Source organism: Phoenix dactylifera, chromosome 13 (assembly GCF_051530095.1).
Source record: "Phoenix dactylifera cultivar Ajwa chromosome 13, Ajwa_hap1_PhDact_Kaust_v1.1, whole genome shotgun sequence".
In the NCBI taxonomy this organism is placed as follows: Eukaryota; Viridiplantae; Streptophyta; class Magnoliopsida; order Arecales; family Arecaceae; genus Phoenix; species Phoenix dactylifera.
Genome location: NC_143202.1, coordinates 27,585,592 through 27,605,288, shown reverse-complemented (window position 1 = coordinate 27,605,288; position 19,697 = coordinate 27,585,592). Strand labels below are relative to the sequence as shown.

Below are 19,697 nucleotides of genomic sequence, written 5' to 3'. Positions count from 1 at the left end.
GAAGGATTTAAATTAGATTTCACAAAAAAAGGAGACCAGTATCAAAGCCACCAAGAGAGGCATGGTATGAGAGGATATAGTATGGTGTCCATTAGCTAAGGCAATCACAGAGTCAATATCAATAAAGGTAGACTACCTCTTCTATTTTTTTTCTTTTCGAAATATCCAGCATATCTATTTTTTTTCTTTTCTTGTTTTAGTCAAGACAATTTAATTGCCATGATCATGCTTCAATGGCTGATGTAGCTGAATTTGTGCATGCACAAGGGTAGCAAAATAAGAAAAATAAGCATTTCTAGGATACCAAGAAGTAAACTGAAGCTCAAAAAAATAGTTTGTGATTTTTTCTGGTACAACAACAGCATACATTATATGATAATATAAAATAAAAAAATTAATATTGCACAAAAATCTCAAACAAAAAAAGTTACATGAATAATGTGTAACTTTTTTTAGTAATCCTTTCATTAACACTGCATACCACAAGAAAATTGGCTATCATTGAAGGGATGGATGGAATAGTTACATATTACATGTATAAAATTTTAATTAGATTTCTCTGCAATTGTCGAACAACTCATGTTAATTAGGTAGATAAATCCCATGTGGGGCTTCGTGTATAAATGCTAATAATAATTCAGAAAATATTTTTTTTCTTCAGGTCATCCATGGAGCATCATTCTCATGGTTTGAAAGTACCATATAATACTCGATATTGTATGGGCGTTATATGAAAATTGTGAGTGTTAAGTCAACCTAATGTCGGCAACGACTTTGCCGAAATATGTTCAAACTTTACAATGGCATTTTCACAAGAATCCCCTGTACAATTTAATATTACTAAAAGCTTGACATTTCTAAGGTCACGAAGGGAGCGGGGCTGGGACATATTTGTGGAGGGGTCAGAGGCTCTAAGTCATCGATGGTTTTAAAAGGAGCTCCTCGCCTCCTCCCCGGCAGAACCGTTAACGTTAGGGTTCCGTTATCTTATCCTACTCTACTCCACTGCGGTGGCCCCCTTTTCTGATCTCTCGGATGCCGCCATGGCTCGCCTCACCTTGGAGCAAATCTCCCGCGAGAACAAGAACCGCGAAGTCGTCGAGACCACTTCGCTTCAGCTCTCCCATCGAGCACTCTCCGATGTGAGTCATCGAAGCCCCCGCAATTTTTTTTTTGTTTTTTTTAATTAACTTTGTCACTGGAAGACCCTCTTGAAGTGATGTTAAGAAACTCGAAACTTTGGATCTTTTGATAGTTTCTTTGCCTCTGTAGGTCTCGTGTTTGAGTAAATTCCAGAACTTGGAGAGGCTCGACCTCAGCTGCAATTGTCTCTCAACTCTCGAGGTAGTTTTGTTGGAGTTTCTGTTAGTAGTTATCTTGCTTTCGATCCAAATTAGTGGGACAATTTACTTTAGTTTCCTCATCATCCAGTGTTAATAAAGTGTAATTTTAATTCACGGTTTACTTCTAGGATGGTAGTTAGCATGTGTTTGTTTTACTTTTTAATTGGAATTTATTTTAGATGCCAATCTGTTATTTTCTTCTTTTTTTTGTTTGAAATATGGAGGGTTTTAAACTCTTGATGCTCCATGCAGGATCTGTCTTCGTGCATCAATTTAAAATGGCTCTCTGTCGTGGAAAACAAGCTTGAAAGCTTAAAAGGGGTTGAAGGTCTCACTAAGCTGACAGTTAGTTTCAACAACCACTTTGTTATGCAGTAAAAATTCATTCTCTTCAATTATGATATTCTTGTTTGTAATATTTCTCTTGGGTTTATATCATGAGGCATAAGCTCTGGTTTGCAATAGTTTTTGCCTTGTGGTTAGTTTGAAGGGGGTAGTTCGCATTGGATACAAATGTTGTATAGTTAGGGGTTATTTGGATTAACCACATTTATATTTTCTTGTATGTGTTAAGGTGGGTATATTCAGTTGTCCTACTGGTAATCTGACGGTGCAGCTTTGAAGGGTATCAGCTTAGTCAGTTGTAGTGCTGATTCTCTTTGAGATGCACATCAAGCTTGTTCAAATTTGAAACAGACCCACATAGGATCACATAGTTCTGAAACAAAAGAAGTCAAACACGAAATGGCTGAGGAGCTTTATCACTGCTATCACTTTCTGCCATCACTGTGCTCTCACTTTATGTTTGATGATGGCAATGCTAGTTTTGTTATACAAACAAAGTAACCATATATCATGGATACTTATTGAGATTTTAGTTGCCATTAAATTTATTCGTTCTTTTATCCTTGTGATGCAGGTGTTAAATGCTGGAAAAAATAAGCTCCGAACAATGAACGAAATTAGAACTGTCACAAGCTTACGAGCTTTAATTCTGAATGGTATTTGTTTTGAAAGGAAAGTGGATACCTGGATCAATCCAATATTTAGCTCTGTGTAATATATTTCTTCGGTCTTCTATGCTGCAGATAACAACATATCTTCCATCTGCAAGCTTGATCAGCTACAGCACTTGAATACGCTCGGTATGGATAACAGACAAACAATAGTTTTCTATAGAAGCAATATTATTTATGTTTTGCCCGATATTTCTCATAAAGATTTTCACATTTTGCACATAAATAAGTTATTCTGTCTGGTGTTCTGGTAATCTTTTGGGGACTTAGATGATCTTTCTTGTGTCTGACATATGTTCCATTGACAAATTGGGGTTGGAAAATTTTCCTGTCGAAGAAAGGAAAAGGAAAGATTACTATGTGTCAAATGCCTAAGTAATATTTAGTTTTGTTAGTATGCTGTATGCAATCTACTTTTGTTTCTTTAACTCTAGAGTAGTAAATATTGTCTATCTTCTCTGGGCTTCCTATCATTTTTTTCCTATCGAGGATTAGTGTCATCACCATGGTGATGAAAGTTCGTTGTTCCATTTACCATTAATTTGAAGAGAAACTTTATGAGCCAATTCGTCACTTCCATAGAGAATAGGAGCAAAAGCTCATACATTGTTTCTATAGATTTAAATAAATTGAAAAAAAAACAGCAACAGCATATATTTAGAAACATGTGGAAACTGGCATAAAATCTGTCTCATGTCTGATTATGGTCTTTTGATTATTCTTAGTTTGACTTGGATGTAATTGCATTATGAATCTTATTCTCATTATGCTTCTTATAGCATCTCTTTATCTTTTGGCTATTCTATTGCATGCACTTAATGCACAACTCAGTATAATGAGCATTGAGAAGAAATATTTCTCAAAAAAATGGTGATATTAACTTTAAACCTTCCTGAGTCTTTTGTCTTCAGTTCTTTCACGAAATCCAATTCATGATATCGGTGACTCGATGATGAAACTGAAGTCTATCAAAAAAGTAAGAATTTAAATATTGATATTGTTTTACTTGTTTCTTTTGTTTTGGCAACTATGCTGCCTTACTCATTTATATCAGAAATTGCTTAAGCTTTTTTGTGTTGTTCGTTATTTCAGCTGTCCCTCTCCCATTGTCAAATCGAAAATATTGGATCTTCTCTGATGTCATGTGTGGATCTGAAGGAAATCAGATTTGCTCACAACAAGATCACGGTATATTTTAAATTGATATCTCATTTTCTTCTTTAGTTTCCTTTCACGTATCTATTCCATAACACACATGTTATTGTTGTTACAATCGTTGTTTTCAGCAAGTCCTAGCTAGTCTCTGCTCCCTGTAATTGTGTCTTGTTTAATTTCCCAGACTCTCCCAAGTGAACTGGCACAGAACATCAAACTCCAAAATTTTGATCTGGGGAACAATCTGATTGAGAATTGGTCAGACTTAAAGGTCAGTGATTTGGTGATTGTCAACTTTGTATTTCATGATTGTTACTTCAATTTGAAAGGTGCTAATAGTTCAACTAAATGATAGGTTCTTTCTGCATTACACAACTTAAAAAACCTCAACTTACAAGGAAATCCTATTGCTGAGAAAGATAAGTTAGTTAGGAAGGTAATTTTTTATCTGATCTTTTTATCTTCTTGTCATGTTTGTGACTTACCTATCAAGAAGATAACAATTCTTACTTTTCCTAAACTCTATGTCAGGTCAAAAAGTTGTTACCAAATTTGAGGATATTCAATGCTAAACCCATAGAAAAGGGTAGCGGGAGTGAGAAAATATCTGGAGAGGATGGCTTGTCTTGCAGTAAGGATGATCTTCCTCTCCATAATGCCCCTGAAATTGAAGCAAAGGATGAAGTAAAGAGGAAAAGACCCAAATTAGATGTTAAAGTCTGTGCAGAGAACATATTGAAAAGCTCTAGTGAGGAAGATCGTGTCTTTCAAGTTTCCACTATTGTTAAAACTAAAAGGGAAATAAAGGAGAAAAAAGCAAAATCAAGTGTAAAAACCAAGAAAAATAATGCAGTTCAATCAGAGGATGGCAATTCTCCTGGTGATGCTACTGATCTAAAAAAGGCAAAGGAATCAAAGAGGAGGAAGCCTGTGAACAAAGAACAGAGCAAATTTGAGGGAATTGATGATGCAGAAACACCATTATTAGACCTTGTTCTATCAGATAAGACTAGTCAACAGTTGGACAACAAGAAGGACAATGAAGTAGTTTCGGATACAAAGTTGCTTGGAGGATTGGTGGTGGACCATGCTAAGAAGAAGAAAAAGGTTAAAGGCATAGGTATGGGCTATTCAGCATTTCGGTTCCTGGCCCCAGTCTCAGAAATCGGAATGGGTGGGCCATCAGCATGGGATGATTAGTCCGTAATCAAACTCTTACAAGCATTTGCGAACACTGTCATTAATCTCGTTTAAGTATGATACTTGAACTTAGATATTTTCTCAAAATTGTTTCATGTGGTGTATGAATATCAATCTGCCATTATTTTTTTAGCCATCTATAGACTATAGTCAGTCACATTAAAGAAAAATAAATAAATATTGTCTAAGTATCACCTTTTGTACTCTATAATTATCTGATCCATCAATATTGCGATACATCAAATTTATTTACAATGATTAAGTTAGCTTATGTTCATTGCTTGACAAACTTGAAAAATCAGATGCATGGAATAATTTTCTCTTTGTTTCTTAAGTTCTTTCTTCTTTTCTTTGCAGGTGAGATTTTTTTTCCTTTTGGGTTGGGGTGGGGGGGTGGTTACTTACCATTTGTTTGTTTTAACAAATGTAGAGAACACTGAAGTTGTTTTCTTTAAGAAGAATGACTTAATAAATTTCATAGCGTCATGGCTATTGAGAAGACATCATTAGAATATTCAGGCTTATCTTTTGCACAGTCGGCCTGTCCCTCGTGGAAGAGAAATCTCTGTTTGAGATTTAGTTGGAGAAGACCACAATAGCAATCCTCATCTAGGCGAATTTATTTTTTTGAGTGATATTTTAAAAGATATTTCCAGTTGCCCTGTTGCATGCCAGGGCAAGGTATCAAATGTTATTTCAGAAGTCATGAAAAATCATGAGTAATTGATGAAATTAACATATAATTGACTATTTACATTTTCATAATTTCCTCATGAAAAAAAACTCGAGATTGTTCCCAAGACTCTCTTTAGTTTGAATGGAATATTGTGATTGCCTAGAACATGCTACCATGAGAAGGCCCACATAGTAAAGTTTTTACTGCTTCACATGATTTGGTACATCCACCAAAATACCTTATCCATGATCTCTTTCATATATTAGCTTTTCTTTGTACTAAATTAGTATAAAGAAAAATACGCAGCTTTTCACTAAGATATTTGAGCACTTTCAACAGTGATGCATATGTTAGAAGAGTATGAGTCCTAGGTTTTGATTCTTGATTCCTTCTATTTTCCTCCATCATTCTTTTCAGATCAGGTTGGCAGCCTAAATTCAAAGACTGTCATCTGATCCATTCTGGTGATTCATTTGGATGATCAATCAAACAATCAGATGGAATTACTTATCATAAAGCGCCGGCATTCCCCTTTATCCTGGCCTTCCTCTCTACTTCTGCCTCTGCTTCCACCTCATGAACTATTGTTTGCTTTCCCCTCCATCCACCCTCCATGCCCCATTCAACTGGCTCAAGTGGTAAGATACTTGGAATCCAAGAATACTTTCTTTGTTTCCTGAAGAAAAACTGACCGATATCTAACAGTGATTGCGAAACATCATCAGGAAGTCAGCTCCTTTATTTTAAAACTCCAGAAAATTAACATCAGGGGATCCCTAGATTGAAACTTTAGTGGCACAAGACCATAGTGGCAACCCTGATTTGGTGAGATTACTTGTTTGCCTTGACTGGTTGTCAAGGTATTACTAGTCCTGCCAAGTGTTAGCCACTTTTTATTTCTAGATCAGACTGTAAGTTCTACTAAGCTGATAATCTCTTATCCTGCTGATTACAAGGACTTGTGCTCCACATGTTTGATCCTGATATTACTTTAAATCAAACCTACTCACTGTATTTACTTGTTTATAAATTGTAAGCCAAGTACCAAAAATTTACATGCATGCTTGGTCGTATATAATTCCTAATATTAGCATAATGCAGCTTGTGTCAGCATTCAGCTTAAAGGACCTAGAAATGTACATAAAACTTCCCAAGATATCAGAGGCCTACAAAAATACAAGAAATCAAGAACGATTAGCTCATCTTAATCATATACGAATGATATTATGAGAAAGAAAATTTATATCGAAGATTAGGCACAATCGAAGAATCTTATCCATGAGCTTTCTTCGCTGCGTATATTTCGACATATAATTGGCATTGCTTCCTTAAGTGAGGCTGTAATTTTCTGATCTTTCGAACTCTCCGACCTACCGGCCGGCAATGAACATAAAAAAAAAATAAATTATCACACTACTCCTTTCTTGTATTTTATCTATAACAATTATGGGAAAGCCACCAGTGCTAGAAAACTGAGGAACGCCGAGACCCCGACGGTGGTGCAGCACAAATCCAGCATCCTCTCTCTCATCGCCGTCCACTACTCTCGCTGCCGTTTCCCCTTCGCGAACCCCTCGTATCTCATCTCCGTTTCTCCCTCCGTTTCCCTCTTCCTTTCACCTTCCAGCGCCGCCCCCAAAATCCCCAGACTGTTCCTTCCATTCAAGCAAATCCCATCAATGTCCTCGACCGTTAGGCCCAGCTCCCTCACGTGCCCCGTCGCCTCGTGGCACGTGACCACCACCGTGGCCGAGTAAACCGAGCCGCCCACCTCCAAAACCGTCGCGAACCGGACCAGGGTGTCCCACGTGTACCATTGGCGGTCTACCGCCACCGGTCGCCGGCTAGATAGGTTCACCGCCCGGAGTCCGGCCGGGTCGATAATTACCCAGCTAAGTGTCAGGTCCGCCGGCGAGATCACCAGGGCCGCCGTTGATAGGTCCTTCCGGTCGAGGGCGTCGATCCGAAAGGGCGCGCCTTGGAACCAGGAAGAGGTGGTTTCCGTCTCCACGACACGGGAGAAGATCGGGGCGCCGTCGTGGTAGAGATCGACGGCTGAGATGAGCTCCGTGAGGCGGCCGCGTCCGGCTGCAGTGGCGTGGAGGGAGGGGAAGGGGTGGGCATCGAAGAAGAAGGAGCGGTAAGAGTGGGGGAAGGAAGGGAGGATGCGGAGGAGGCGGGGGTGGCGGAGGGAGGGCCAGGTGGCGAGACAGATGTCGCGCCAGATGTGGGGCTGGGTGGAGACCGACCGGAGGCGGGAGGTGGCGCAGCTCGCTGCCGCCAACGCAGGCCCGTCCAGGTGCCGGACAGCCCTCGTCAGCACGTCATCGTGGAGGTCCTCTATTGTGGTGGCTCCGCCGCCGGTCGGCGTCGATTCGTTTGCCATCGGAATGGAGATCGAGTTAAAAATCTCGCCTTTGAGCGAAAGCGGGGAAGAAGGGGGTCGCTTTAATATAAACAAGGGGAGAGGATCCGACAAGGAATTAGGATCCGATAAGTAATATTTTTATTTGGCGGTATATTTTGGAAGGGCCGCTGATATGAGGCTCGATTTGACGACTCCGTTGGGGATTGGTTATTCCGGGATTAGGTTGGCTGGCTGGTGATGAAGAGGGGAGGCAACGTTGTTAGCACGATTTTCATATCCGCTATTACACCTCTCTTTCGTATACGCAATCCGAAGACACGTGTTTTTTTTTGTTTTTTTTTTAATTATTATAACATCGGTAGCACACCTCAATCTAGCATGAGTGCTACCTACAGAGTCAAGAGAAATGAGATGACATAGAGTTGGGAGGAGGGGAGGGGCAGTGTCAGACCATGTCTATAAATTTTTTCTTGAATGATAAATAGCAAAGGAAGCAATTTAATCTGCAGCTCTGTTCGCCTCTCGGTAAACATATGCAACTAGAATAGAGCAGCAACCTGTCACCAATCTCTGGATGTCCCTGAGCAGTGGCCCTATCACTTTACATCACGAATTCACTCAATCATCATGGTAGAATTTCTAGGATGATGTAGTCAGCCCCTAGGATACTCTTCGTATAGGTGATGCCCTCCCATGCTGCCCTAAGCTCAGCTCCAATAGCAGTCATATCATAAGTGTGCTGCCCATCTGCCGTAATCAGTCTGGAGTTGTGATCTCGGATCACAAACCCCGTCCCTCCTTTGTCTCCTCTTACCAAGAAACAACTATCGAAGTTCACCTTGAGGTGGCCCGGGGATAGGGGCTCCCAAAAGACAAAAGTAACTCAAGGCGTTGTGATAGCGATGTGGAAATCCCAAATGTTCCTAGCCCACCTCAGTGTAGTGGTGATGATCTCGGTCAGACAAATAGCTCTATCTATCACAGTCTTCAGGGATGCCCTCCTTCCTTTAAAGGTGCGGACATTTATATTCAACCAAATGTGATACGCCAAGTAGGCACAGGTGATGTCTCTCTTCACGGTCCCAGAGGAGACACCTATCAAGACGGATATACATCATGGGACTTTTTGTTTGATGCACATGGACATTAAAAGTGATGCTATTTATAGTTGTACATCTAATCCTCGCTATCCATACCTAAACTAAAGCACAAATAGTCTCTATTCAGCAGTGTCAGCTTAGGTGGTGATAACTAGGTTGGGCATAACCTTATTATAGGGATAGCAGCAACTGTTGTGAGACGAACAGCCATGTAATCTTGAATCAGAACAGGTTTAGGACTTTTCCCTGCCACAAGTTCGAATTCACTCTTTTTCAATTTTTATATAGATCTATCATATGTTGTAACATCATATAAAGCACACAACTAAGAGTGATGCATATTTATTTATCAGTAAACACTAGCCAATGGATGTCACTCTAAAAATCCCAGGGACGCCACATTACATAAACTATGAAGCTTTTTTCAAGAAAAAATGGTAACGAGAGCTCGCTGACAAAAAGAACAGACTTGCAGAGTTGAGAATGTTAAGGTTACATCTTTGGAAGTTGGTCATGTTCTCCTATTAAATTTTTATAGTTCTGTGTAAGTAGTGAAAAAGTAGTATAATGCAATAGGGTTTAGTTTTGAAGCAGACCTCAAAAGAGTTCAGCTTTCCTTTTCACCATGAGACAGTGACTCTGATTCGACCCCAAATGCCTTTATATTACGTGCTCTACAAACCCCGGCAACCTTAATTCAAAAGGGAGTTGGGGGGTCACATTTCGAAGGTCCTTCTTTATTGGTTTTATTATTCCTCTGGCCTCCTGTGGCACTCCATTTTTGACTTTTTGTAAGACGAGTGTGTCTTCCTTATCACCTGGTCAGCCACGGCATGCTTAATCAAATGCGTGGAAGAGAGGAGTTCTTGGGTCCTTCTCACTACATCTAACTTTGGGCCAAGTCAAAATCATCGATCTCAAAGACATGCATATCTTCTTCATCTTTGCATGATAGTATAGGAATTTAAGAAGGAATTTTCTTTCCTCTCAAGAATTCATTTGTTTTGAGATCTGTGTAGGTGGATGAATGAATGAGTTTGAAGTGCTTGGAGATCTATGCAATGCGCTATCCAACGGTCGGTGTTGCGAAAGAAGATCAATCATTCTTTTGCGCGAAAGATGCAACTCGAATCCATCGAGCCATACGCTAGAAAGAGTGTTGTACGTTGGAGTTTCAGCTATGCGCATGCCTACAAATGGCTAGACAATGGTGTCTCGACCATCCCTTTGAATCATTAAATATGGCTGAACTATAAGATATATGTTATTTATATTCTAGAGCAGCTCTTTGCAACCTAAATATTCTAGAGCAATATTGCATTGTATTAGTATTTATTACGTGTCATGTACGTAAAAACTTATTTAAATAAAATTTTATCGATATTTTTTTTTTGAAACTAAAAAAAACAAAAATCTAGACTTTTCACTTCCTGGAATTCTCCTGTAGTTGTTTGGTAAACCTTTTTCTAAAGAAATTCTCTAACCACTCATCAAGTTCTTATCTTTTCATTCAATCTTTATGTTTCATGGCTTTTCCAACTTAAAAAATTAATAGTATATAAATGTAGGTTAAAATTGTTTTGAAGATGATTTCTAGCTTCTAAATTATGGAGTACATGGGTGGACCCTTGGTCCATATTATAGGCATACAACTGACTGAACATTTGAACTAAGGGGAGACCCAAATAGCAGTTGGTTGGCATTAATTCAATAGTTTGCAAAGATTGCAATATCTCCGGATGTCATTGTAGAAGTACATGAAACTTTAATGATACAGATATAAGTCACCATATCCTCCACTGACTAGGACTTGACCCGGGCAATTGGCACCTCTCCACTTCTCAATGGAGTTCATTAATCGTATTCATATAGTTCATGACTTCCAAATCATTATTAGTGGATTGACATTGGAGATGTTTATGGAAGGGGTGATATGAAGTTAACACGCACTGCACTTGATATTCAGTGGATGATAGGTCTTTCTCCTTGTTTTCATTGAGTACATGCACTCCCATCTATGAAAAGTATGTAATGCTTTTTGAAGAATAAAGTAGATGGATCGATTCCTTTTGAAAAAAGTTCTCTTATTTCGCTGTTTCCAAATCCCCCAGCAAATAGCTGTAAGAAGTCAACCCCCTACACTTTTTCCTACTTTTCTCCACTTGGTCCATAAATCATGAAAATTTGTAGGCTACCCTTCAAATTCAACTGTAGTTTTATAGTGGATCAAATGCTTATAGAGAACAGGGACATTATAAATAAGTGATTAACTGATTCACTGTTATAGCTACATAAAGGGAACCCAACACAAACATTCCATCCTTTATTTGCTAGAGTCTTTCCTGTGTGAAGTTTGTTTCTTAAAGCAAGCCAAAGGATGGCTCTAACTTTCTCTAAAATGGTTGCTCTCTAGATATTCTTGTGATATGGGCATCTTAATCCTCTATTATTCAAAAAATTATAGTAAGAGTCAACTGAATATATACTATTTGGGATTAACTTCCATATTGGCACATCAGCAAGCCTTGAGGGTCTAAGTAAGGCAAGAATCTCGTGAAGAGCTTCTAGTTGTCTCATCTCTTCCTGAGCCAAAGGACCTCGTAGTCTAATGTGCCATGTCAACATTCTCCAACTCCAATAATTGGTCACAGGGGTGTTATGCTTAACAACCTTTTCATATAATCCGCAAAAAGAGAGCAAAATGGTACTGAATCAATCTATGAATCCTCTCAGAAGTGAATGCTACGTCCATTTCCAAGCTTAAAGGAGATACAATTCTAGAAGGCGCCATCCTGTTTACTAATATCCCTCCAAATAGGTGACAGCTTAACAAGACTTTTTTTCGATCTCGTTCCAAACTTGAACCTCTTGTAGTAGGCACTATTTATCTGTTTCTACCAATGGTTCTTAGATCCCTTAAGAAATTTCCAAGGCCATTTGGTGAGAAGGGCTTGGTTCATTTGATCAATATTTTTTATACCAATCCTCCCTGCTCTTTTGTTCAGCAAACTTTATCCCAATTAACCAGACAATAGAAGCCATAGACACTTTCTTCTCCTCTCCATAGGAAGGTCCTCCTCATTTTATCAACTCTATTGATGACCTAGTTGGGCAACTTGAAAATAGACATGTAGTATGAAGGTAATGCAGTCAAAACAAAATAATTAATGTTAGTTTACCACCCCAAGACAAGAGACTGCCTTTCCAAGAAGTCAATCTTAAATTGATCTTTTCAATGAGCAGCAACCAACAATGTTTAGGCATCTTCGTGTCACAGAGGGGCAGACCCAAGTAAGAGAAAGAAACTGATCCTTTTTTACAATTCATCCAATCAGCATACCTCGAAGCCTCCCTGTCTTCCATATTGATACATAGAATAGAGCTCTTGTGAAAGCTAATTTTTAGACCATATGCCTCTTCAAAAGCTAAGAGGATTGCTTTAGCAGCCATTGTGTTTTCCTATTTTTTAGCACAAAATAACAGTGTAACATCAGCAAACTGCAAACTTGATTTCTCTAAATTCTTGCTTATTTTCCATTCCTTCAATTGGACCAAGTGCACCAGCTTGCTTGAGAAGTCTAATTGACATATCCACAGCAATAATGAAAAGAGCAGGAGAGAGCAGGTCACCTTGTCGTAAGCCCTACCTACACTTGATTCATCTTCCAAGTCTGCCATTTACAAGGAGAGCAACTGAAGTCGAAGATAGAAGACTGTGCACCCAACTAATCCACCTGCTAGGAAAACCTTTGGCTTAGAGAGTTGCAAAAAAAATCTCAGTTTATCTTATCAAGTCCCTTTTCAAAATCCAATTTGCACAGAACACCTTTTTGCTTCATTTTCTTACAATAGGAGATCATTTCATGGGCGCTAAGAAAATTCTCTACAGTGTATCGGCCCTTGACAAAAGCATATTGGAATTGGTCAATTAAAGAGGGGAGAAACTTTGCCAAGTTTCCTGCAAGTATCTTAGTAATAATTTTGTAAAGACTATTGAGGAGATTGATCGCTCCGAGATCATGCACAGTGAGTGCACCTTCCTTTTGGGGTATGAGTGAAATGAAGGCAAAGTTCAGTCTGGTGAAGTCAAACACATCTCTATGAAACCATCTGGCCCAGGGGTTTCCAATCCATTAAATGAAAAAACAGCATTCTTGACCTCTTCTAGTGTGAATTGATCATCCAATTCACCTAGATTCACCCAACAATCACTATATAGTAGACTCTAGTTAATAGAGATTTTAGGAGTGTAGGTATTGCTAAATAAGTTCTTGAAAAAGAAGTGCAATTTAGAGTTTTTGTCCTCTTGTAATGTGAATTGGGTGCCATCATCCAATAGAGCTGCAATATAATTCCTCTTCTTCCTACCTGATGTTATTTTGTGGAAATAAGTGGTGTTTCTATCCCCTTCCTTAAGCCAAGTAATTTTAGCCCTTTGCTTCCAATACAATTCCTCCTTATGGTACAAATCCTCTAGAAATAAGTTCTGCTGGTGAGAGATCACTACACTCCTCCTTCCTATCAAGAATATCCACATCATGCTGTAGTTTCTCTTTTAAATCTCTATTCGAAATTCTTTTAGTGGAAGACCACCTCTTAAGTGCCAAACAGAGCCGCCTCAAATTATCCACCCAAGCTGCTGCATGGTTAGGACTTCCTATGATACTTCTCCAAGAGTTGATAACAACATCATCCAAGTCCTGCTCCTTCAGCCACCATTATTCAAAACTGAAGATTTTTGGTGCATAAAATTTGATATCACACTCAAGCGCTATTGGAACATGATCGGATGTTGAGCTAGAAAGACCATTCTGTATAGAAGCAGGGACCAAAGGAAACTATCAAGTCTTGCCAGGGAAGGATGATCTCTTCGGTTGCTCCACATGAAGTTCCTTCCTTTAAGATCAAGATCTATAAGATTAAGAGAGGATATGAAGTCCATAAAGATCAAATTGTCCTTCAAGCTCTGCTGATTACCCCTTCTATCGTCAGAAGAACATCCTGGTTACAAAAGCAAGGGCCAACTGAACATAACAAGCAGAAACCCATAGCTGATTGAAGACCACCACCAACCATCAACCAAAAGCACTGCTGCCGCCTTCCCCTTCTCCAACGCAAGTAGGCTGTCGACGACTTCCTTTGCAACATCCTCTGAGAAAGAAAACCCACATGTCCTTCTCCATTCCAAGGGAAGTCGCTGTGGGATCGACGAGAGGGACCGACATGGGTTTTGTCACGCCCCCACCTGCGCGGGGCACGTGAGGCACCCAGTGCCCATATGGGGCCACATGAGGGAGGACTGCGGGGCTCTCCTGCTAGATATTATCCGGTTCCGAGGCTTCACGTAAGCGTTCTTCACCCCTCCCTGATTTTGTTTTCTTCCCAAAATGCGTATGCAGGATTTGGAGACACCTGCCTCATATGCTCAGGCTCTGCAACGAGTCTTTCCGATGTGAGACTATTGGATCTCATACCCTTTCCACCATCGGATAAGAGCCGTCCTCGGCTCTGATAGGTTTAAGATCAGCTCATCTACTTTAACACCTCTTTTCTTCCTACCAATTGGAATTAACTCTGCAGTTGCCTCCCTCACAGAGCCCACTGCCCTTAATGTAGTTGACTTTCTTAGCCTTGAAGTTGACTGGGAGCCGCCTTCTTCATTCTCCAAAATTTCCCTGCCTCAGTGTTATCCACAATGTCTTCTTTATCTTGTTCAACGCGGACGTTATGATCAGCCCGCATGCTTTCCTCTGAAGACTTGTGGCATCTCTTAGAGTAGCATGGTTCTCCTCCATCCTCTCACAGAAAGCATAAATTTCAAAAATAGAAAGATCCTGGCCAACTAGTGTCCTTGGAGACACCCTCTCAAGCTGACAGAAACCAGAGGTCAATCTTCTTACCGTCTCCGCATCCCATGCATGGAGTGGGATGCCAAGGAACTGGAGCCCATGGGGTATGGCCCCATCTCTCTAGGACCACGGTTGCACTGAATAGGAGAAGAGACTGTGTCGCACTGATCCTCGTCGGGCTGCTTGCAGCAAGCTCAATCGATTGGGAAAGAGGACTAGATAAGTTCCGCATCCAAACTTAATAGGATCCCAATCAACCTCTTGAGTGAATGCGCCGAAGAGCCCGAGGATACCTCCGGAGCACTTGGTGGACGAACTCCTTCTGTGGTCGGTAAAAACATTGAAAGATTCTCAGGTCTCCTAGCAATGAAGATATCACCTTCACCATCCATCTTCTTCTCAGGTCTCTAAGGGTTTGGACCTTTGCCTAGATCGATAGCAGCCGCATGAGAATGGGACGATGATGACCCATCAATCCCTGTTTCCGTCATCTTAGTAGGTCTCCATGAGCTTTGGCATTGAGCTCGCCTGGCTTCATCTTCTGCTTTCCAGTTGCCTCCAAGAAAACGCCTTTGATCAGCTTCTCCTCGGAAAGTTGAAACGGCTGCCATCACTCCCTCTTCTTGCTCTTTGGATGTTTTGATTTGTCGAAGGATATAAACTTAATTTAAGCGTGCAAATTGGTTTACATGCAGAGATAAGTTTAGTCTGATGAACAAATGTGGTTAGTTTGTGCTAATAACTTCACTTTTAGGCTTAAGCAAAGTTCATCTATCCACAAAGCAACCTTAGAACTGTGTCTCGATAAAAAAAATAAAAAAAAAAATTGTTACTCTAGGTAGCATACAACATTCCAATCTCTGATTGATGTTATCTCTTGTCCTGCCAAGAAGAATCCAAAGAACATGATGCCAGGACTTAGAATCCAATAAACAACCTCATTTTCTGTCTTCCCGAGTGAAGGCAAAAATCTCTGATTGATGTTAACCTTTTTTCTTTTGCCATAATTGTCTTAAATTTAGAATTCCTATCATAATCTTTGAAAGCAAACGATCATGATGGCTGTTACTTTTGCCATAGCAATGCTACCTAATATATGACCATGCTAGTCAAAATGGTAACAATCATTTTTGAATTGGGTTGACTTTGCTCTCCACAATGCGGAAAGGTGTATCATGTGGTCAAAAATGTATCCAAAATTGGAGCAATAATATTGATTTTGGCATTTACATTAAGATGAACGACATCGAAATAAAGACTATGATTCTGACCAAGATGATATTTGCTAATGTTTCACCTACGACCAGCTGGAAATGGCATAAGATTAAAGTTATAGTTTGAAATCAGTTTTTCAGCTTGTTCATGGCCATGATAGAAGTTACAACAAGAACTGCCTTGCAGTTCAAAGTTTATATGCATGTATGTATACATATCATGCACCCCCGGCAGGCACCAGTGTCTACAATCTTGAGGAGCATCAGTCGGCGTGCCGGGCTCCCGATGGCTCGAATGGTGGCCGTCTTTCCTGAATCCTATCAAATATGTGATGTTGAGAAGCTGCACCTTCCTCCCACCACCCTTCATCTCTTCGATCATATCTGAGATGACCTCGTTGTGTCATGGCTGGGGTTCGAGTGCAATAGCCTTGGTGTCTGGTACTGTATCCGCGCGGGATGAGCCTCCATCGTCCCCATATGCCGTTGCTGCAATCCATTTCATTCAAGTCGTACTTGAAATAGGTAGCTGTTGAGAACTAGGTATTATTTCGTCTACAATTTTACTTGCCTATAGTGAAATAATGGAGCATAATTTCGGAAGAACAGATAGCTATCTTCTTTCTTTAGGTTTCTGAAGCTCCACTCTTTCACTCATTAGAGTACTTTCAAAGCCTCCTTCACATCCATGGTCATGTTTGAAGCTTGACGGACCTCGAAATAGCTTCCTCTGAAATAGCCACAACCAATAGTACGGCTGCACCACGCCCAGCACTAGGCCTACGCCGGCCACGCAGACTGACCTCCACGCCATGGCCGTGCCACCGGCCATTGCTTGTCCATCATTGTACGCCATGTTAGCTCAGATAACGAAAAAAATGGTTTTTCTATATAACCGAAGGACCTGAGGTACGATGTAATATTACTCATATAGACCACACTCTGTTGAAATCCTCTCTTTTTTATATTGTTATCTTGTCATTCTGACTTAGGCATTGGACAAGTGGACTTCTTGCAGGCCACCCAGTTGTGGAGACCAGTGACCGACGCCTCAACCAGCTGCTCAACTCGTCTCCAGCCGACCTCAGGGTCATTCGAGCTGCACTTTCTTCTTGGTCCGAACTTAATAAATTTCTCACAACTTTAGCTAGAATACACATTAATGTCTTCCATTAGTTTCTCCTAGTTGAATCCTCGGCAAATATAATTGTTGCATTCTTGATTCTCTCCAGCATATTAGTGCCTTTGAACCTAAGATTCAGGAAAAAGAAAGAAATATGACAAAAACTTCAAGAACAAAATTTAAGACAAAAATGCATCCAATGTAGGAGGGCATCGTATATCACTACTCGTTAATAGAAAAAAAAAATCAAAGTTGATCCAATCTATAAAAAAAAAAAAAAAGAGAGAGAGAAATAGGGTTGGTGCAACACTTGGTTATATAGCCAAGTCGTGGCTCCATGCATGCCTTCTTATTGGGTGAAGGTCTTAGGTCCGGTCTTTGGAGATATATTTCTCCATGATATGAGCAATTATTATACAGTTTCTTTAAAATGATTGACGGTGCTTCACAACTATTTAAGAAAAAAAATAAAGTTGACATTATTGTTAAAGAAAGAAGAAAAAAACAATAGAAAGGAAAAAGAGGTAGCAGCTCATTTTGGCTTAGCATGCCTAGCTCGAGAGGCCACACCCATAAGGTTGTGATCGCCAATTGAGATAACAAGTGTCGTTCTGGCCATTGGCCTCCCATTTGAATGCTTGGTCTAGAAATAGACAGTCTTCACCATAAGACCTCAAGCCGTACCCTTCATCCCAAAGCCACCGCTTATACGAGTGGTCGTAATGTTGGTGACAATCTTTGTGTGGCCCATTTTCTTACTTTAATAAAAGGTAGGTAGCTTGCCTCTCCTTTCAACAATAACAAAAAAAAAATTGATTTTTCATCTTCAGTCTGTAAAGTACTATCAAAATGACTGACCATATAAGCAGCCATTCAATCCATTACCTCAACAAGCTTCCGTTACTGGTTGGAGCGAGATTTTTTCTACTAATTATTTCGCCTGCGCGCACCGCCGCCGGGCTTTCTGCTGCTCCCCACGCCCTCCGTACTCATCCGCAGCTCGTCCACAAGAATTGCGACACGTGTATCGCGAAGTTCTCGCGCGTTCCGTTGCGCCACGTCGAGCGAGGGTGCCAGCGGACAAAAACAACGGCTCGGAGACCGAGAGTGACGTGCACGTGACTTGGAGGGGAGTGGCACGCGGATGGTGCCTTTAGCCGTTAATTTTAAGCTCAGGGTAAATTAAAGTCACTTTCTCGCTGACAGCACATGAGCCCCAAAAAGAGGATGTACTCGACTGATTTAAAAGTGCGACTTAGGCAACTGTAGTACATGTGGTTTTCACTTTTCTTTGGAAAGAGGTGATGGACATGGTTGATGGTTTTGATTATATGGTAAATTTGATAAGTAAACATTCTAATAAATTCTTGCAATAGTGATATTGCCATGATTGGATTTATTATTTTTAGACCAATAAATAAAGTACAATTTGATCAGCACTCTCTTTCATGTGATGGAGCATTGAAAGAGAGGGAATTATAATCAATTTGTAGAACAATTACAAGTTATATATTCATGAAGAAAGTCGAGGACATACAGTGTAGTGGTATCATAGTATTCTCAGATGAGCAATTAACTGTTTCATACAAATTTTGAGAGTATACCGTGATGCAATAGGCAAATTGCTTCATTCTGACTAAAGAGCTCATTTCCATCTCATGGTTGCTAAGGAAGAGAGCCAAAAAGAGCTTACTTAGAATAGGAGTTTGCTGAAAATATTTTTATGCTTGCCGAGCATGGTAGGATACTGAGCTATTTGTTTTACAAATAAGTAGATTTGCAATTACATTTTTTCAATATTGTTCTATTAAGATCTGACAAATAATTAATTGGTCTTTTCCGACACACATACACACACATATACAATGCAATGATAAAATATCTCTATTGTTATCTGAAGTGCTCATTTTGTCTTATGATTGCTAAGAAAAAGAGACAAGAAAAGCCTATTAAGGACAAGAGTTTGCTGAAAGCTTTCGATGTTAGCACAAAAATATATATGTGTTTGCGTGTCTTGACACAACAGTATGATTGCTCTATTATAATATAAAGTACTTATTTTATCTTATAGTTGCTAAGAAAAAGAATCAAGAGAAGTATATTAAATAGGAGTTTACTGAAATCTTTTGATATTGACTGAATAAGGCAGAGTACCGAGGCATTTATTTTATACATAAGTAGATTTGCAGTTGTAATTATCCAGTATCATCTTGCTAAGATCCGACTTATAATGAAACAGATATATGTATATATGTATGTATGTATGTGTATATAGAGGTGATGAATCATCTTAACTCCAATATGAGATAGGAATAAGTTGTTCCAAATATGTTGGCTATATTTATTCTATTAAAATAGTAGCTCTGTCCATTGAATTAAATCTCATAAATTTGTACTATATTACTACAACCAACCAAAAATACATTTTCTTTTCCTTGAGATTCTTTTTTTGGATGGAAACCAGATTATAAAAGGTACCATTAAATTTCATTTGCATCTAGAATTCTTAATGGATAGCTCTTGCAAATTATTCATAACAAAATGTATGGTCACAACTACAGTATCTGCATTCTCAGCAACAAGAATTAGGAAGAAAAACACTTGAAAAGAAACAAATAACAATGGAATCAACCAAAGCCAAATACAATTATCA

At 39.6% G+C, this 19,697-nt stretch overlaps 1 protein-coding gene and 1 pseudogene across 2 annotated transcripts; one reads left to right on the top strand and one right to left on the bottom strand.

Annotated features, from left to right (window-relative positions):
* Positions 1–870: 870 nt before the first annotated feature.
* Positions 871–4,922, top strand: LOC103703116 (Leucine-rich repeat (LRR) family protein). Its single transcript, XM_008785834.4, has 10 exons — positions 871–1,142; positions 1,273–1,344; positions 1,596–1,688; positions 2,263–2,344; positions 2,432–2,488; positions 3,271–3,335; positions 3,452–3,547; positions 3,699–3,785; positions 3,870–3,950; positions 4,046–4,922. Exons 1-10 carry the CDS (start codon positions 1,044–1,046, stop codon positions 4,712–4,714), a joined length of 1,401 nt encoding a protein of 466 aa, XP_008784056.3. The 5' UTR covers positions 871–1,043; the 3' UTR covers positions 4,715–4,922.
* A 1,720-nt stretch (positions 4,923–6,642) lies between these two features.
* Positions 6,643–7,807, bottom strand: LOC103703233 (putative F-box protein At2g36090 pseudogene; annotated as a pseudogene). Its single transcript, XR_015972836.1, has one exon. The product of XR_015972836.1 is annotated as a putative F-box protein At2g36090 pseudogene (transcript).
* Between the last annotated feature and the right edge of the window lie 11,890 nt (positions 7,808–19,697).